The sequence below is a fragment of the Myotis lucifugus genome, unplaced genomic scaffold (assembly GCF_000147115.1).
Source record: "Myotis lucifugus unplaced genomic scaffold, Myoluc2.0 scaffold_58, whole genome shotgun sequence".
Classification (NCBI taxonomy): Eukaryota; Metazoa; Chordata; class Mammalia; order Chiroptera; family Vespertilionidae; genus Myotis; species Myotis lucifugus.
In genome coordinates, this window is record NW_005871106.1 from 373,623 (window position 1) to 375,297 (window position 1,675).

General features: G+C 52.2%; 1 protein-coding gene across 8 annotated transcripts in view; it reads left to right on the forward strand.

Annotated features, from left to right (window-relative positions):
• Positions 1–1,675, forward strand: part of SMCHD1 (structural maintenance of chromosomes flexible hinge domain containing 1) — a 151,644-nt gene that overhangs the window by 66,053 nt on the left and 83,916 nt on the right. The window contains exon 21 of one of the 8 annotated variants that reach the window (XM_023754212.1): positions 479–485. The exons of the other annotated variants lie outside the window; for them this stretch is intronic. Coding sequence (XP_023609980.1) covers positions 479–485 — 7 coding nt within the window. The remainder of the gene's footprint in view (positions 1–478; positions 486–1,675) is intronic. 8 annotated transcript variants of the gene reach the window in all.

The window sequence follows — 1,675 nt, forward strand, 5'->3', positions numbered from 1 at the left end:
AGTAGGGGGTGTGCAAGAGACAGCTGACCGATGTTCCTCTTTCATCGATGTTTCTAACTCTCTATACCTCTCTCTTCCTCTCTGTAAAAAATCAATAAAATATGTGTAAGAGAGAAAAAAAAAAAAATAGAAATATCGATGAGAGAGAAACATTGATCAGCTGCCTCCTACACACTCCCTACTGGGGATGTGCCCCCAACCAAGGTACATGCCCTTGACCGGAATCGAACCTGGGATCCTTGAGTCCGCAGGACGACGCTCTATCCACTGAGCCAAACCGGTTAGGGCTCTGCTATACTTTTAATTTCTGAGAGTTCTTCCTGGTTTTCTGAATGTTCTTTTGTAGATCTTCTTTTTGTTTTATGAATATAAAACTTTTTTTCACTGACAAATTACAGTTTTTAAGAATACTTTACATAGATAATCTCTGTTGTTTCCAACTTCGTTGCTCATGTTGATTTTTTATCTCATTACTCAGATATCTGGTAATTATTGGTCATCCTATCTAATAATAGAGAAACATGGTAATTAGACGTACCTCTGCTACCCTTCCCATTGGCTAATCAGGGCGATATGCAAATTAACTGCCAGCCAAGATGGCAGCCGGCATCCAGGCAGCTTGAAGCGAACAGGAGGCTTGCTGGCTTCAGTGATGGAGGAAGCCAACGTTCTCCGCCTGCCTTGCCAGTCTCTGAGCTTGCAGTTTAAGAAACATTGTTACAAATATAGAAGCTAAAAAAAACCCAGAAACCTGCTTTCAGCCAGCCGGGCTTCAGCCAGCAGGACCGCAACATTGTTTCAATTATAGAACAAACGCAGATCCCTGCTCTCAGCCAGCCGGGATCTCAGAGCTGGAGTGAGCAGGACCGCAACAGTGTTACAATTATAGAACCCAAACAAACCAGATACCTGCTTTCAGCAGCCGAGGCCTCAGAGCTGGAGCCAAGCCTCAGAGCTAAAGCTGGCCCAGAATAAAAAAAAAGAAAAAAAGGACAGGTTGGGAGCTTCAGTCACCCGCCAGCCTGAAAACGGCCCTCAGCCCCTCACCCAGACTGGCCAGGCACCCCAGTGGGGACCCCCACCCTGAAGGGTGTGTGACCAGCTGGAAACAGCCATCATCCCCTCATCCAGGCTGGCCAGGCACCCAAGTGGGACTCCCACCCTGATCCAGGACACCCTTCAGGGCAAACCAGCCAGCCCCCACCTGTGCACCAGGCCTCTATCCTATATAGTAAAAGGGTAATATGCCTCCCAGCACCGGAATCAGCGGAGCAGCGAGGCCTCCCAGCAACGAGATCAGCGGAGCTGCGAGGCCTCCCGGCACCGGGATCAGCGTGACAGGGGGCAGCAACCAAACCCCCTGATCGCCCTGCGGCTGTGTGTGACGGGGTGGGGCCACAACCTCCCTATCCGCCCTGCTCTGTTTGTGACAGGGGAAGGCGCCCCAACCCCCTGATCAGCCCTGCTCTGTGCCTGATAGGGGGGAGCTCCCCAACCCCCTGATCGCCCTGCGGCTCTGTGTGTGACAGGGTGCGGCACCCCAACCCCCTCATCGCCCTGCTCTGTGTGTGACAGGGTCGGCGCCCCAACCCTCCCCCCCACCATGGCCCTGCTCTGTGTGTGATGGGGTAGAGCCATAACCTCCCCATCGGCCTGCCCTGAGTGTGACAGTGGC